This window comes from Lampetra planeri, chromosome 64 (assembly GCF_965212315.1).
Source record: "Lampetra planeri chromosome 64, kcLamPlan1.2.h2, whole genome shotgun sequence".
Lineage (NCBI taxonomy): Eukaryota > Metazoa > Chordata > Hyperoartia > Petromyzontiformes > Petromyzontidae > Lampetra > Lampetra planeri.
The window spans coordinates 3,349,648-3,364,199 of record NC_136170.1 but is presented as its reverse complement, the minus strand read 5'-3'; the positions used below and the strand labels follow the sequence as shown (position 1 = coordinate 3,364,199).

Genomic DNA, 14,552 nt, shown 5'->3' with positions numbered 1-14,552 from the left:
GCCCGGTGTTTACTCGCTAACAGCACTTGCCCCAACAGTCTGTTCAGGCTACCCGGGGGATCTTTGTCTTCTTTTGCGGCGTCTGAACATGCTGACACCCACCGGACTTCCTCCACCACCCCGCCCCATTAAGATGTAAATCACGTCTCTTGATTGTCGTCCAAAGTTCAGCTTCGGCCGCATCAGTGAGTGCTGTGTGGCTTGCTTGCTTGCTGCTGCTACTGCTGCTGCTGTATACGCCAGGGCCGCTGTATAACCAACTCTACCCACCACCGCCACCACGACCACCCCCTTCATTCATTCCAACGGAGGAGGCAGAGAGGAGCTTTGGGAGACAGAAACTTCAGCAGCATCGGTGCTGTGTGGGTTGTTTGCCGCTGCTGTTGCTGCTGCTGCTGTATAAGCCACGATCGCTGCATAATCAACTCTAGCCCCCCCACCCCCTTCATTCATTCAGTCGATCTGTTCACTAACGGAGGGGCAGAGAGGAGGCGGGGGGGTGTGGGAGGCAGGAGAAGCGGAGACGACTTTACACAGCAACAGGGAGCAGCAGCAGGAGGCGCAGGAGGATCTCATCTTCTGAGTCAACTTTGCTGGTGACACTAACTTTGAGGTCTCCCGTAAGTTGACGTCGCCGCTTAACGGATCGTCAGCGGGGTTCTACGCGCGCGCGCTTGCCTCGCTACGATCCACGTTGCTCCTTATCGTAATTTTTTGCATTATTTTTCCGTTATTTTTTCTGTAAATTTTTCCATAATTTTCCCGAAATTTTTCATATTTTTCCGTAAAATTTGCAACAATTTTTTCCGTAAAATTTTCCATATTTTTCCCCGTATTTTTCTCCCATAATTTCCGCCCCATAATTTTATGGGCGTTAAAAATCCCGCCGTGTCGATGGTGTTCGATCACGTTCGCGTATTTCACATTCGGAGTCGTCGTATGGGAAGCCACAGTCAGGTGAGTGACCGGGAAGATTAACGGATGTTTGTTTTGAACCCTCTCCATCAACATCGCAGTCGTACATTCATCGTATATCCACTGCTGGATGAAGGCCTCCCCAAGCCTCCACCATCACCTTCATCGTAGCAGCCATGGTCACTCCATTTTATTTTTATTTTACTTTTATTAATTTTAATTTTAAATTTTTACCTACGTGACTTTGCCGAAAAAACCTAAGAATATGGTCACTCCACAGCTGGATGAAGATCAACATGATGATGTCATTCGCCCTGCGTGTGGTCTCTCATCCGCGTGCCCCCCTCTCTCTCTCTGCGTCTCTTCTTCGTTTCTGCGTGGAACTGCCAGCAGGCATCTGGGCGTGATGTGTTTGTTGTTGTTGCAAACTTCTCAGGTTGTTGTTGTTGCTGTCGTCGTCTTTCTGACAAAGGACCGTGCCTACGGCACGATGCGTCTCCTAAGATTCATAATGTTTGTAGGAATACGTGGGGAGGTGAGTGATGTGATGGAGGTGTGGAGGTGATGGAGGTGAGGGGGGTGTGGAGGGTGTGGAGGTGATGGAGGTGATGGAGGTGTGGAGGTGAGGGGGGTGTGGAGGGTGTGGAGGTGATGGAGGTGATGGAGGTGTTCTAGGTGAGGGAAGTGATGGAGGTGAGGGAGGTGAGGGAGGGAGGTGATGGAGGTGATGGAGGTGAGGGAGGTGAGGGGAGTGATGGAGGTGATGGAGGTGAGGGAGGTGAGGGAGGGAGGTGATGGAGGTGATGGAGGTGAGGGTTAGGAGGTGGGAGGGCTAGATCTGAAGTCTGCGTGTCTCTCTCTCTCCGTGGTCGCGTGGATTTTTTGTCTGTTTTCCCCCCCTCCACATTTAGAATCAACGTCCACGCGTTCAGAGTTATTTGTTGGCTGCTTTCAATGTCCACGCGACGATGACGATGCGTCCACCTCCTTGAGGCATCATTTGTGATAGCCAGATCGCTTCTGAAAAAAGATAGAGCAGCCCAGTGAACTTGAACTATGCTTCTCACTGTGACTATATGTGTGTGTGCCTATAGGTTGCGGTGTGAGTCTATGGGTCTCTGTGTGAGTCTATGGGTCTCTGTGTGAGTCTTTGAGTTGCTGTGTGAGTCTATGTGTCTCTGTGTGAGTCTATGTGAGTCTATGTGCCTCTGTGTCAGTCTATGGGTCTCTGTGTGAGTCTATGGGTCTCTGTGTGAGTCTTTGGGTTGCTATGTGAGTCTACAGGTTTTTGTGTGCGTCTATGGGTCTCTTTATGAGTCTATGGGTTCCTGTATGAGTCTGTGGGTTGCTGTGTGAGTCTATGGGCATATTTGCGAGTATGGGTCTCTATGCGAGTGTATGCATCTCTATGTGAGTCTGTGGGTCTCTGTGTGAGTCTGTGGCTCTCTATTAGAGTCTACTTATCTCCATGTGAGTCTCTGGGGTCTATGTGTGAGTCTATGTGTCTCTACGTGAGTCTATGCATCTCCCTGTGAGTCTATTAGTTTCTCTTGCGAGTATGTGTCTCTATGTGAGTCTATGGGTCTCTACGTGAGTCTATGGGTCTCTATGTGAGTCTATGCATCTCCCGGTGAGTCTATAGGTTTCTCTTGCGAGTATGTGTCTCTACGTGGGTCTATGCATCTCCGCGTGAGTGTTATGGGGGTCCCTGTGTGAGTCGACGTGAGTCGACGTGCCAATGCGCCCCTCCGTCATCGACGTGACGACGACGGTTGACTATGATGCGGCGTGCAGGGTTCCGCTGCGTGACTCCGTGAGACTCGCGAGCGACCGCGCGAGACTCTCCGTCGAGTTGCCCCCCACCGCTCCTCTGTCGAGAGTCCGAGTGCCAAGGGGGGCATACCAAGAGGCGACCGATGGCGTCGACGCTGGACCGATACTGCGGCTCCACTTTCTGGGTGAGGAGGCGCGCGGAAAAGGGCGGTGGCGGAGAAAGAAGGTGGGGAGGGAGCGGGGTGAAATGAAAAGAAATGAAAATAAATTAAATGATAAAATAATGACACTTTGAAAAGAAATAAAACGGAGCAAGTAAAATAAAATAAAAATCTAAAACTATCTATATATAAAACAGTCTATAAAAGCAAGAGAATATATTGAAAAAAAGACAAATATATAAAATCTAATCAATAATATATTTTAAAAAATAAGGAAAATAATAAGAATAAAATGTATAGAAAATGCATCAATAAAATATATTAAATTGATTGAAAATATACAAATAAAAAAAGATATATATAATAAATAAACATGTATCGCGCATTTCATCCCAAGGATCCCAATGTGCCCCCGAACTGTGGAAATCTGGGAAATGCCAATGCAGATCCAGCGGTAAAGTGACCAAAACCAGTGAGGGGGGCGGCAGTGGGTGGAGGGGGGGGCGTAGGGCAGTTGACCCATTTTTAAAGCAGACAAAATTTTCAGGTCAACTTTTAAATATCTCTTAAAGATTCTAAATTGTCTCATCGTTATCTAGCGGTCAACGGCGTTCTATAGTCTCCATCGTCGCTGCACTCTGCGAAAGAAGCGATCGCCCCCAGGGACAGAGCCTTGCAGTAACATTCGACGCAGGAGGTCTTCAATGACAGGAGGCGTTATTTCATCTGGCATGAGACACGCGCGGGTCTTTGGAGATTCCCTTCACTGCAAGCGTCCCAAGCTATCGCGTCCGCCCCCCACCTCCTTATACAGGGCCTACGTTACTTACGAACTTCCAGAGATACGAAAAGATCTGGCCATATGTCCAGTTGCCCGTGCGGACCGAGAGTCATAAGTGATCGCAGTAGTGGCATCAACATCTGCAGAACGTGAAGAACCAGTGGCATCTACATCTGCAGAACGTGAAGGACCAGTGGCATCTACATCTGCAGAACGTGAAGAACCAGTGGCATCTACATCTGCAGAACCTGAAGAACCAGTGGCATCTTCATCTGTGAAACATGAAGAACGAGTGGCATCTGCATCTGCAGAACATGAAAAAACTAGTGGCATCTACATCTGCAGAACATAAAGAACCAGTGGCATCTACATCTGCAGAACGTGAAGAACCAGTGGCATCTACATCTGCAGAACGTGAGGAACCAGTGGCATCTAGATCTGCAGAACGTGAAGAACCAGTGGCATCTACATCTGCAGAACGTGAAGAACCAGTGCCATCTACATCTGCAGAACGTGAAGAACCAGTGGCATCTACATCTGCAGAACGTGAAGAACCAGTGGCATCTACATCTGCAGAACATGAAGAACCAGTGGCATCTACATCTGCAGAACATGAAGATCCAGTGGCATCTACATCTGCAGAACATGACAAACCAGTGGCATCAACATCTGTAGAACATGAAGAACCAGTGGCATCTACATCTACAGGAGATTATACAACTTTCAAAGCTATTTCCCGTGTTTAGTGTGCACGCTGTACAAAGTGTTTGAAATCGACTGGAGTAAATTAGGGACTTACAAATAAATCGACTTACGAACAGACCTCTGGAACCTAACCATTTCGTAAGTCGAGGAGTCCCCGTACATCCCTCAAGCCCTCTGTTTCGAAAGTTAGTTGACCTTCCCCTTTCCCCTCCACACAATCACCTTCCCACTCTCTCCAGCAGGTCAACCTGACCGACCGACCCCCGTGTCAATCGTCCCTCCGTTTCCCCTCCCCCTCCATGTTTGTATTTCTGCCTGCAATGCCCTTCCATCGATGTTCCCCCTGCCTCTGACCAATTCCCCCTTTCAGGGCCCTTTAAGTGAACGATCAGCGGGGGCTTTGGTTTAATTCTCCCCGATCTATCTGTGTCTGCACCATGTCAGGTGAGTATCGTTGGGAGTGATCCAATCTCCCTACACTTAGATGATCTCAATAGATCGTTAAGATATCAATGGTCTTCTTGGTTCTTTCGGTAAAGTCACGTAGAAGGGAAGTAATACAATAATAAAAATAAAACATAATAAAATAATTCTCACGACGTTTCGGCCACAACGCAAGCAGCCGTCCTCACATCATTCAGACGCTATCTCCCCGACAGACCTGGTCTTCACCTGAGGACGGCTGCTTGCGTTGTTTGTTGTTGTGACGTTCTTACCACGTGGCCTCCCCCCCACACCCCCACTCACTCCCTTACTGGAGCATCTGTGAAAAGCGAGCTCTATGAATGAGTCTATGGGTCTCTATGTCTTTGGGCTCTCTGTGAAAGTCTATGGGTCTGTATGTAAGTCTATGAGTATCTGTGCCAGTCTATGGGTTTCTGTGTGATTCTTTGGGTCTCTAAGTTTTGGGTCCTCTATGTGAGTCTTTGGGTCTCTGTGAAAGTCTATGGGTCTCTATGTCTTTGGTTCCAATATGTGAGTCTATGGGTCTCTGTGTCAGTCTATGGGTCTATATGCAAGTCTATGGGTCTATATGCAAGTCTATGGGTCTCTACGTGTTTGCGTCCTCTATGCAAGTCTATGGGTCTCTATGTCTTTGGGTCCTCTTTGTGAGTCTATGGGTCTCTGTGTCAGTCTATTGGTCTCTATGAGTTTGCATCCTCTATGCAAGCTTATGGGTCTCTATGTTGTTGGGTCCTCTATGTGAGTCTATGGGTATCTATGCAAGTCTATGGGTCTCTCTGATTCTGATTCTGGCTACGCCTCACCACGTGTCCCGCTAAGATGGGTCGCCCCATCATCACGTGGCACTTTCGGATGCGTTGCTTCTGTGGCCGCCTGGAACGCTCTTCCTTCCAATATTAGGAAGCCATTGGGAGGTGTGCTGCACTTTTAAATCATCATCAAGTTTGACGAACTAATTTCTTTAGAACTGCTTTTTGTGTTTAGTTTGTTGCACATCCCCGCGCACTTCCGATGAGCGCGTTTGGCTACATGCGGTGGAAGTTGATGGATCAAAGACAAAAATCCCCCTTGTAGCCTCAACAGACTGTTGGGGCAAGTGTTGTTAGCGAGTAGCAGCACCTCTGAAGGTGGGCACTGCGCACGAGAGGGTGGGTGGGTGGCCAGCACCACGCCCGGCCGCCTTTGTCTCCCTAGTGGCGATATTTTTACACACCGCCGCATCAGGTACCCATTTGAGGCTGAGTCAACCTAGGGGAGGCCCAGGAGCGGTTGTTGGTGGCTGTGGTCGGGGAATCCAACTTGGGTCGCCGAGATCGTAGCGAGGCAGCGGACGCAAGGCTTTGGTGAACCCGGCGACCTGAGTCTAAGTCTATATTGGCTTCAACTCGCGTTGCAGGCTGAACATGTAAACAATAACGGACACAAACTAACAGAATAACACAAACAATGAACTATCGGGGACTCTCTGTGTCTAGGGGTCTCTGTCTGATTGTCATTGTCTCTTGGTGAATCTATGGATCTCTCTGTGAGTCTATGTGTCCCTGTATGAGTCTATTGATCTCTGTGTGAATCTATGGGTCCCTCTGTGAGTCTATGTGTCTCTTTGTGAGTCTGTGGGTCTCTTTGTTAGTCTGTGGTTCTTTGTGAGAGTCTGTGGGTCTCTCTATTAGTCTGTGGTTCTTTGTGTGAGTATATGGCTCTCTGTGTGTGTCTCTGGGTCTCTGTGTGAGTCTACGGATTGTCGTGTAAGTCTATGGGTCTCTATGTGAGTCTATGGCTCTACGTGTGAGTCTGTGGGCCATTGTGTGATTCTATGGGTCACTGTGTGAGTCTATGGGTCTCTACGTGAGCCAATGGGTCTCTATGCGAGTTTATGGGCCTTTGTGTGAGTCTTTGGATCTCTGTCTGAGTCTATGGGTCTCTGTGTGAGTCTATGTGTCTCTGTGCGAGTCTATGGGTCTCTGTGTGAGTCTATGTGTCTCTGTGTGAGTCTATGGATCTCTGTCTGAGTCTATGGGTCTCTGTGTGAGTCTATGTGTCACTGTGCGAGTCTATGGGTCTCTGTCTGAGCCTATGCGTCTCTGTGTGAGTATATGGGTCTCTGTCTGAGTCTATGCATCTCTGTGTGATTCTACCTATGTACGTTGAACGTCTTTCCCACTGTACGTAGCCAACCGTGCTAATCGGAGGTCGTTTCTCACCTCCCCGTCCCCTCTCTCCCTTTCCTCCCCACTTCGTCACCCACCCACCCCCACCCCACACCATGCGTGTCCTCGCCTCTTCAAGAACTCATCGCTGCTGGAGACGGAGACGCCCGACCTCACGGTGTGCTTCGAGCAGACGGTGCTCGTCTGGGCCCCGCTATCGCTGCTCTGGCTCCTGGCGGCACCCATCCAGCTGGCGAATCTGTGGCGCGTGCCGAGCGTGACGCGGCCTGTCCAGCGGCGGCGATTCAGCTTCCTGTACATCGCCAAGCAGGTGACCAAGTTCCCATCCCCAAGCAAGTGACCCATTCCCATCCCCAAGCAGGTGACCCGTTCCCATCCCCAACCAGGTGACCCGTTCCCATCGCCAAGCAGGTGACCCGTTCCCATCGCGAAGCAGGTGACCCGTTCCCATCGCGAAGCAGGTGACCCGTTCCCATCCCCAAGCAGGTGACACGTTCCCATCGCCAAGCAGGTGACCCGTTCCCATCGCCAAGCAGGTGACCCGTTCCCATCCCTGAGCAGGTGACACGTTCCCATCCCCAAGCAGGTGACACGTTCCCATCGCCAAGCAGGTGACCCGTTCCCATCGCGAAGCAGGTGACCCGTTCCCATCCCCAAGCAGGTGACCCGTTCCCATCCCCAAGCAGGTGACCCGTTCCCATCCCCAAGCAGGTGACACGTTCCCATCGCCAAGCAGGTGATCCGTTCCCATCCCCAAGCAGGTGACCCGTTCCCATCCCCAAGCAGGTGACACGTTCCCATCGCCAAGCAGGTGACCCGTTCCCATCGCGAAGCAGGTGACCCGTTCCCATCCCCAAGCAGGTGACACGTTCCCATCGCCAAGCAGGTGACCCGTTCCCATCGCGAAGCAGGTGACCCGTTCCCATCCCCAAGCAGGTGACCCGTTCCCATCCCCAAGCAGGTGACCCGTTCCCATCACCAAGCACGTGACCCGTTCCCATCGCGAAGCAGGTGACCCGTTCACATCCCCAAGCAGGTGACCCGTTCCCATCCCCAAGCAGGTGACCCGTTCCCATCCCCAAGCAGGTGACACGTTCCCATCGCCAAGCAGGTGACCCGTTCCCATCGCGAAGCAGGTGACCCGTTCCCATCCCCAAGCAGGTGACCCGTTCCCATCCCCAAGCAGGTGACCCGTTCCCATCCCAAAGCAGGTGACACGTTCCCATCCCCAAGCAGGTGACCCGTTGCCATCCCCAAGCAGGTGACCCGTTCCCATCCCCAAGCAGGTGACACGTTCCCATCGCCAAGCAGGTGACCCGTTCCCATCGCGAAGCAGGTGACCCGTTCCCATCCCCAAGCAGGTGACCCGTTCCCATCCCCAAGCAGGTGACCCGTTCCCATCCCCAAGCAGGTGACCCGTTCCCATCCCCAAGCAGGTGACACGTTCCCATCCCCAAGCAGGTGACCCGTTGCCATCCCCAAGCAGGTGACCCGTTCCCATCCCCAAGCAGGTGACACGTTCCCATCGCCAAGCAGGTGACCCGTTCCCATCGCGAAGCAGGTGACCCGTTCCCATCCCCAAGCAGGTGACCCGTTCCCATCACCAAGCACGTGACCCGTTCCCATCGCGAAGCAGGTGACCCGTTCCCATCCCCAAGCAGGTGACCCGTTCCCATCACCAAGCACGTGACCCGTTCCCATCGCGAAGCAGGTGACCCGTTCCCATCCCCAAGCAGGTGACCTGTTCCCATCCCCAAGCAGGTGACCCGTTCCCATCCCCAAGCAGGTGACCTGTTCCCATCGCCACTCAGGTGACCCGATCCCATCGCCACTCAGGTGACCCGTTCCCATCGCCAAGCAGGTGACCCGTTCCCATCCCCACATAGACTCACACAGAGACCCATAGACTCACACGCAGACCCATAGACTCACACAGAGACCCATTGACTTACGCAGAGACCCATAGACTCACACAGAGACTTATAGATTCACAGAGACCCATAGACTCACACAGAGAACCATTGGGTCTATCTGTGAGTCTATGTGTCTCGGTGTGAGTCTGTGGTTCTTTGTGTGAGCCTATGGTTCTCTATGTTGAGCCTGTGGGCCTATGTGTCAGTCTATGTGTATTTGTGTGAGGCTGTGGGTCTCTGTGTGAGTCTGTGGGTCTCTGCGTGAGTCTATGGGTCTCTTTGTGAGTCTATGGGTCGTTGTGTAAGTATATTGGTCTCTGTGTGAATCTATGGATCTCTGTGTGAGTATATGGGGCTTAGTGTGTGAGTCTACGAATCTCTATGCAAGTCTATGGGTCTATATGTCTTTGAGTCCTCTATGTAAGTCTATATGTATCTTTGCAAGTATATGGGTCTATGTGTTTTTGGGTCCTCTAGGTGAGTCTATGGATCTCTGTGTGAGTGTATGGGTCTCTGTGCGAGTCTATGGGTCTCTATGTAATTGGGTCCTCTATGTGAGTCTATGGGTCTCTGTGTGAGTCTATGGGTCTCTCTGCAAGTCTATAGGTCTTTGTTTGTAGGTCTTCTATGTGAGTCTATGGATCTCTGTGTGAGTCTATGGGTCTGTATGTAATTGGGCCCTCTATGTGAGTCTATGGGTCTCAGTGTGAGTCTATGGGTCTTTGTTTGTATGTCCTCTGTATGAGTCTTTGGATCTCTGTGTGAGTGTATGGGTCTCTGTGCGAGTCTATGGGTCTCTATGTAATTGGGTCTTTTATGTGAGTCTATGGGTCTCTGTGTGAGTCTATGTGTCTCTATGCAAGTCTATAGGTCTTTGTTTGTAGGTCCTCTATGTGAGTCTATGGATCTCTGTGTGAGTCTATGGGTCTGTATGTAATTGGGTCTTCTATGTGAGTCTATTAGTCTCTGTGTGAGTCTCTGGGTCTCTATGCAAGTCTATGGGTCTTTGTTTGTAGGTCCTCTATGTGAGTCTATGGATCTCTGTGTGAGTCTATGGGTCTCTATGTAATTGGGTTCTCTATGTGAGTCTATGGGTCTCTGTGTGAGTCTCTGGGTCTCTATGCAAGTCTATAGGTCTTTGTTTGTAGGTCCTCTATGTGAGTCTATGGATCTCTGTGTGAGTCTATGAGTCTCTGTGCGAGTTTATGGGTCTGTATGTAATTGGGTCCTCTTTGTGAATCTATGGGTCTCTGTGTGAGTCTATGGGTCTCTATGCAAGTCTACGGTTCTCTCTGATTCTGATTCTGGCTACGCGCCAAATCACCGCGTGGCGCTTCTGGGCGCGCTGCTTCTGCGGCCGTCTGGAACGCTCTTCCCTCCCGATATAAGGAAGCCACTGGGAGCCGTGATGCTTCTTTTAAATCATCATCATCAAGATTGACAAACTCATCTCTTTAGAACTGCTGCTTGTGTTTAGTTCGTTGTCTATCATGCCGCACCTCCGATGGGCGCGTTTGTCGACATGCGGTGGCGCTAAAGAGGTTCAACGTACATATGAGGGTTGATGGATCAAAGACAAAGCTCCCCCGCATAGCCTTCACAGATTGCTGTGGCAAGTGTTGTGAGCGAGTAGCACTTATGAAGGCCGGCACGGCACATGAGGGGGTGGGTGGCCAGCACCACGCCAGGCCGCCTTTGTCTCTCCGGTGGTTGAAATTCTACACGCGGCCACATCAGGTTACTAATTTGAGGCCGAGTCGACCTAGGGGAAGCCCAGGAGCGGATTCAGATAATCGTCACTGGCGATGATGTTGGCCGTGAGCGGCAAATTGAACTCTGGTCGCAGGGTTCGTAGAAACATTGCGCCAAACACAGCACCACGTGGGCAGACAAAGGTCCCCCGTATAGCCTGTGACAGACTGTTGGGGCAAGTGCTGTTAGCGGGGAGCAGCGCCAATGAAGGCCGCCAATGAAGGCCGGCACGGCGCGCGAGGGGGTGGGTGGCCAGCACCCCGCCCCGGCCGTCTTTGTCTCACCCAGCGGCGATGTTTCTGCACACCGCCGTTTGACGCTGAGTCGACCTAGGGGAGTCCCGGCAGCTGTTGTTGGATGGCCGTCGGGGGGGGGGGGGGGTGGCGAATCAAAGTCGGGTCGCCGAGTTCGTAGCGAGGCAGCCAACGCAGGGGCTTTGTGAACCCGGCGACCTGAGGTTAAGTTTATATTGGCACTTAAAATGCCTTCAACTTTCAGCTCGTGTTGCAGACTGAATATATGGGCAATAACGGACACAAACTGACGGGATAACACTATAAAATACAACCACTAGCCTAGGCAATGTAAGGGATATTGCAATGTTGCAGGGTGTCGTGAAGCTAGCAGAGATCTTTGGATCTTTGAGTGAGTCTATGTGTCTTTGTGTGAGTTTATGTGTCTTTGTGTGAGTCTATGGGTCTCTGTGTGAGTCTATGTGTCTTTATGTGAGTCTATGTGTCTTTGTGTGAGTTTATGTGTCTCTGTGTGAGTCTATGTGTCTTTGTGTGAGTGTGTGAGTCTATGTGTCTCTGTGTGAGTCTATGTGTCTCTGTGTGAGTCTATGTGTCTTTGTGTGAGTTTATGTGTCTCTGTGTGAGTCTATGTGTCTCTGTGTGAGTCTACGTGTCTCTGTATGAGTCTATGGGTCTCTGTGTGAGTCTATGTGTCTCTGTGTGAGTTTATGTGTCTCTGTGTGAGTGTATGTGTCTCTGTGTGAGTCTATGTGTCTTTGTGTGAGTTATGTGTCTCTGTGTGAGTCTATGTGTCTTTGTGTGAGTCTGTGGGTCTCTGTGTGAGTCTATGTGTCTCTGCGTGAGTCTATGTGTCTTTGTGTGAGTCTGTGGGTCTATGTGTGAGACTATGGGTATCTGTGGGAGTCTATGTGTCTTTGTGTGAGTTTATGTGTCTCTGTGTGAGTCTATGTGTCTCTGTGTGAGTCTACGTGTCTCTGTATGAGTCTATGGGTCTCTGTGTGAGTCTATGTGTCTCTGTATGAGTCTATGAGTCTCTGTGTGAGTCTATGTGTCTCTGTATGAGTCTATGGGTCTCTGTGTGAGTCTATGGGTCTGTCAGGGAGTCTATGTGTCCTTGTGTGAGACTATGGGTATCTGTGGGAGTCTATGTATCTCTGTGAGAGTCTATGGGTCTCTGTGTGAGTGAGCCTATCGTTCTCTATGTGAGTCGAATGATTTCTGTGAGTCTATGGGTCTCTGTATGAGTATTTGGATCTGTGCATGAGTCTATAGATATCTGTGTGATGAGTATATGGGTCTCTGTGTGGTGAGTCTATGGGTGTCTGTGCAGTGAGTCTACGAATCTCTGTGTGCATCGTTGTGTTCCTGTGTGAGTCTATGGGTCTCTGTGTGAGTCTATGGATATTTGCGTGAGTGAGCCTATGGTTCTCACACAGAGAGCCATAGACTCATCACACAGAGTTCCGTAGACTTACACAGAGAGCCATAGACTCACACAGAGGGCCATGGACTCACACAGAGACCCATAGACTCACACAGAGAGCCATAGACTCACACAGAGAGCCATAGACTCACACAGAGAGCCATAGACTCACACAGAGGGCCAAGGACTCACACAGAGAGCCATAGACTCACCTTACCTCCAACTGTGATTTGAACTCAAATGCAACAAAGGAGTTCACGGTCTCAGCCTGGTCACCAATGACTGCACACAACACACACACAACACACATCACACACACACCACACACACAACACACACACAATACACACACCACACACAGCACACACACAACACACACACAACTCACACAACACACACAACACACACACAACACACATACAACTCACACAACACACACAACACACACACATCACACACACACTCACAACACACTCACAACATACACACAACTCACAACACACACACAACACATACACAGGCGGTGTAAGTGTTGAGGTGCAATCCACGACTCCGAGGCAGGTTGCTGTTAGGGGCTCACGCCACGTTTATTTAAGGGCTTACGCCAAGTTGTTTCAGGGCTTACGCCAGGTGGATAAGGCTTATGCCGAACCAACACCCCCCTAGCCAATAACTCCCCCAGGGGACAGGGGACTGGGACCCCTACACCTCGGCTAGCCCGGCTCTCCAACCTGCCCTAGCCCGGGACCACCCCCAACCTCGGCTGATCGGGCGGAGCAGCCTCCCCTGGCCTCGTGTGAGGACCAACTACCCGAGTCCCCACTCCTACCCCCGATGAACCCCGCTTCCATCCCGGGTCCCCCTTTAAATACTCCCCTGGGGGCATGACGTCACCGTCCTCCACGGCCCGCCTGACGTCACGTCCTGCGACGCCACTCTCTCCGAGGGCGCGCGTGACGTCATGTCACCCACTACTCCTCTACATCAGTATTGAACACCGCACGTGGCCATTGTCTCGGCCTTGCTGTGCACTGCGTTGCACCGCTAGCTGAGTAGATAACCTCGCGTCCAATAAACCCTCGGAGCCAGGGTGAACATCCGACTCCAAACGTCATTTATTGGTTTTAACGAGGTAAAACTGGTGAGAAAACACAGATACTGTTATAACCCAAAAACACCAACACAATGAATGAATACCACAGCATCATAAAATTGTCTTAGAAAACATATTTCTAAACAATATATCCTGGAGGGGGCAGGCACCTACATTACCACTGAATAGCTATACAAGAGCATAAGCTGCTGTGTTACATAAGGCACACCGTGTTATCATCGCACTGCACCCCAGATGTACAGTATTACACATAACACTGCACTATGAATGAGACATTTCGTCATCCTTGCTCTCCAGATCGCAATAAAGTTACTTGGGTACAAGTTTGACTCGACTTATTAGATTACAAGTAACATTCACAATAAGGAAAGTTGCAGGCTTCGTTGTTAACTAGGCCTCGTATTTATCAAAACAATTTAACAGCATTATAAAGGCATTTACATCCTTATAACGGTCATTCTAACATAACAGCATTGCCAATATTATAAGAACATAAACGAACTTACAGACAATGCTTCTTAAGCTCCCACAATGGACAATTGCGGCTGGCTTCACTGGGACGCGATGTGTGCCGCCATCTTGAATTACGTGTGTAATGGCCGACGCCCGCGTGGTTAAGCGGGAATCTTAATTCGCAACTTCCTGGTCACGTGACCAAAATTAGCATCAATAACAGGAAATTCCTGTGCACATACGCCCCCCCCCCATCTGTCGTGAGGCAAACCTCCTGCCGTGAGACAGAACAGCCATTCACGCTCTCGGTGCAAGAGCAGCAGCAGCAGCAACAGCGACACTTCATGAAGTGTGGTTGTTGCCCGCGTTGTGTTGTTGTTGTGTGTCCTTGTTATCTATAGTTGCGTAACGTTGCTGTGTATCGCTGTTGTGTGTCGTTGTGTATTGTTGGTGTGTATCGGTGGTGTGTGTCATTGTGCATTGTTGATGTGTATCTTGCGTCACTGTGTGTGTCATTATGTATCATTGTTGTGTATCGTTACGCTACCTTTGGCCTCTTAACCGCTGTGCGTCAGACGCGCTTCTACGCATTTACGATGTTTGTTGTTTTAGTGAGCGGGGTCGAGATAATGTTCACGACGCATTATCCACGTGCGTGGACGCTCACTTACGCAC

At 50.4% G+C, this 14,552-nt stretch overlaps 1 protein-coding gene across 1 annotated transcript in view; it reads left to right on the top strand.

Annotated features, from left to right (window-relative positions):
- Window positions 1–215: 215 nt before the first annotated feature.
- LOC144737059 (ATP-binding cassette sub-family C member 2-like) overlaps window positions 216–14,552 on the top strand; it is a 115,378-nt gene continuing 101,041 nt past the window's right edge. The window contains exons 1-3 of the mRNA XM_078619708.1: window positions 216–620; window positions 2,710–2,873; window positions 7,087–7,278. Of these exons, the coding sequence (XP_078475834.1) occupies window positions 2,832–2,873; window positions 7,087–7,278 (234 nt within the window). The 5' untranslated portion in view covers window positions 216–620; window positions 2,710–2,831. The remainder of the gene's footprint in view (window positions 621–2,709; window positions 2,874–7,086; window positions 7,279–14,552) is intronic.